This window comes from Neophocaena asiaeorientalis, unplaced genomic scaffold (genome assembly GCF_003031525.2).
Source record: "Neophocaena asiaeorientalis asiaeorientalis breed wild unplaced genomic scaffold, Neophocaena_asiaeorientalis_V1.1 scaffold447, whole genome shotgun sequence".
Taxonomy (NCBI): domain Eukaryota; kingdom Metazoa; phylum Chordata; class Mammalia; order Artiodactyla; family Phocoenidae; genus Neophocaena; species Neophocaena asiaeorientalis.
In genome coordinates, this window is record NW_020174372.1 from 2,005,281 (window position 1) to 2,007,697 (window position 2,417).

Here is a 2,417-nt window from a genome sequence, read left to right on the forward strand (position 1 = left end):
AAAAAAAAAAAAAAAAAAAAGAAAATCACAAGTTTTACTGAAAAGGTAAGGGGGTTAAGCATTTATTTTTAATGCATCATTAAAACAGGAACTAAATTGCAAGTTTTCTTCTAAATTAAGATAAAATACCAAGACCTATGTGACCAAGGACCTAAAGCAATAAATAAGTACATTGCTAATCACTGTTGGCAAAAAGTAATATATCTTCCAGGGGCTAACTATTCATTCTAGAACACGTTTCTTGATTCAAGTTCTTCCCAAACCAAAATAATAGGGTCCAAGTAATTACATACAATATTGATACTTTAAGACTCATGAGCTTCCCTGGTGGCGCAGTGGATAAGAATATGCCTGCCCATGTAGGGGACACGGGTTTGATCCCTGGTCCAGGAAGATCCCACATGCCGCGGAGCAACTAAGCCCGTGCGCCACAACTACTGAGCCTGCACTCTAGAGCCCGTGAGCCACAACTACTGAGCCTGTGTGCCAAAACTAATGAAGCCCATGCGCCTAGAGCCCGTGCTCCTCAACAAGCGAAGCCATTGCAATGAGAACCCTGCGCACAGCAACGAAGAGTAGCCCCCGCTCGCGGCAACTAGAGAAAGCCCCCGTGCAGCAACGGAGACCCAACAAGTAAATTAATTAAATAAGCCAAAAATAAATAAATAAAATAATTTTTAAAAAAGACTCATTAGCCACCTTTCTTTTTGGGAAATAACATTAATAGAAATGTAACTTTGTGGAATCCCAAGTTGTGTTTTTTAAAGCTCAACTAAATTAATTCTTGTACATACTATTCCTTATTTTAATTATCTTTCCCATGGAAAATTGAGCTAAGCCAGAAATAAATTTTATTTAAAAACAGAAAGAATTTTCACATTTGACTTAGCTCTAAACCTTCAGCATAAATGTTGGGTTTTCATCTTGCTTACTTTTTAAAAAGTTGAATGTTCATCTGATATTGAGGACATACTTTTTCTATGGCAAGTGCAAGGCTTTCAAAAACAAACACCGAGAAACGTGATTCAATCACAGCAGAAAGTAGTAATAACAGGGTAATATAATGAGGTCACAACTCGAGCAGCCAATCAAAAGCATAAAAGCATTTCCTGCAATATTAATAGTCAAAAGAGAAAACCAATCACAGAAACCTCAGGCCTTCTTTTGACAGTCACAGAAGCAAGAGAACCAATCCACGCACACCCGGGGTTGACAATAAGGCGGGACCACAGGTTCATTGAAGAAATTCTTGAGGTTGCAGTTACTATGAACTTCGCACGCAAGTAACACCACTCCAGAGTCATAAACATTGTCAAGCCAGGTGAAATTCAACCGTATCCAAAATTTAACCCATCAGGGGGAAAAAGCATTTTTGCCCTAAACTGCTGTTGTTATAAAAAATGCAGCTGTCAATTTCGATGCAGTAGGTCCTCAACTTCTAAAAGACACCCCCCCAACGCACATGACAATTCTCCGGAACGCGGCGCGAGGACAGCGCAGCGCCGGCGGCTCGCAGCTGAACATCCCCGGTCCCTTTCTAACGCCGCGCACTGAGCGGGCGCCGTCCCGGCTAGGCAGGCCGAACGAACTCGCTCCGCGCAGCGGAGCTAGCCGATCAGCGGCTTTCTAGCGCTACATCCTGCTGGTAGTGGCGGCCCCCGCCCTCCCCCGCCGCAGTGCTGCACCACCTTCATCCCGCTGCACCCAAGCGGGCCGGGGAGCGAGGATTACCTTGCTAGAAGGAAGATGATGTTTGTTTTGAAAGCGCTTTACTTTCCGTTAAGTCATTTCAAAGAGAGCCCAATGCAAAACTAAATCTAAAAGTGGGGGGGGAAATCTTCCCTAGCTAAAGGATCCCTCGCATCCCGCGCCGGGGGAAGAAAAAAAAAAAAGGTAAACAGAGGCCGTACGCCAAGTGCGGCCAGAACATCCCCTGCGCCATTCCGGGCCGCCGCTTACGGCAAGGCCCCCTTACGGCAGCGTAAGCGGCGCTGCGAGCTAATCACAACACTGGGACGCAACAACATGGCGGCCGCGGGCGGGCGCTGCGCCGGCCGAGAGGGTTTACGCTACTCCGCCGGCGTAGGGTCCCATGCGTTAGAGCGGCTGCGGCGCCCTCCAGCGAGCGTAAAGCGCTCTGTGAATGGCGAAGCCCGACTGACAAAGGGGAGGGGGGAGGAGGGAAGGGGGGGTAATAAACACTCGAGTCCCTACCGATTCCTCCTCCTTCTCCATCCCGGTGGGCATCTGGGGCACGGCCCGGTTGATGGAGACGCAGTCGTTGAGATCAGGCATGTCCTTGCCGCGGTAGATAGGCAGCGGTTTGGCGGCGTCCAGCGCCCGCGCTCGGAAGGAGAGTTTACTCATTGTCTCCCCGCCTTACAGGAACAGCCCGGGCGGCGGCGGCGGGGCGGGAG

At 48.5% G+C, this 2,417-nt stretch overlaps 1 protein-coding gene across 1 annotated transcript in view; it reads right to left on the bottom strand.

The window, feature by feature from the left end:
• EPC2 (enhancer of polycomb 2) overlaps positions 1–2,409 on the bottom strand; it is a 106,990-nt gene extending 104,581 nt beyond the window's left edge. The window contains exon 1 of the mRNA XM_024756261.1: positions 2,215–2,409. Within this exon, the coding sequence (XP_024612029.1) occupies positions 2,215–2,367 (153 nt within the window). The 5' untranslated portion in view covers positions 2,368–2,409. The remainder of the gene's footprint in view (positions 1–2,214) is intronic.
• Positions 2,410–2,417: the final 8 nt, after the last annotated feature.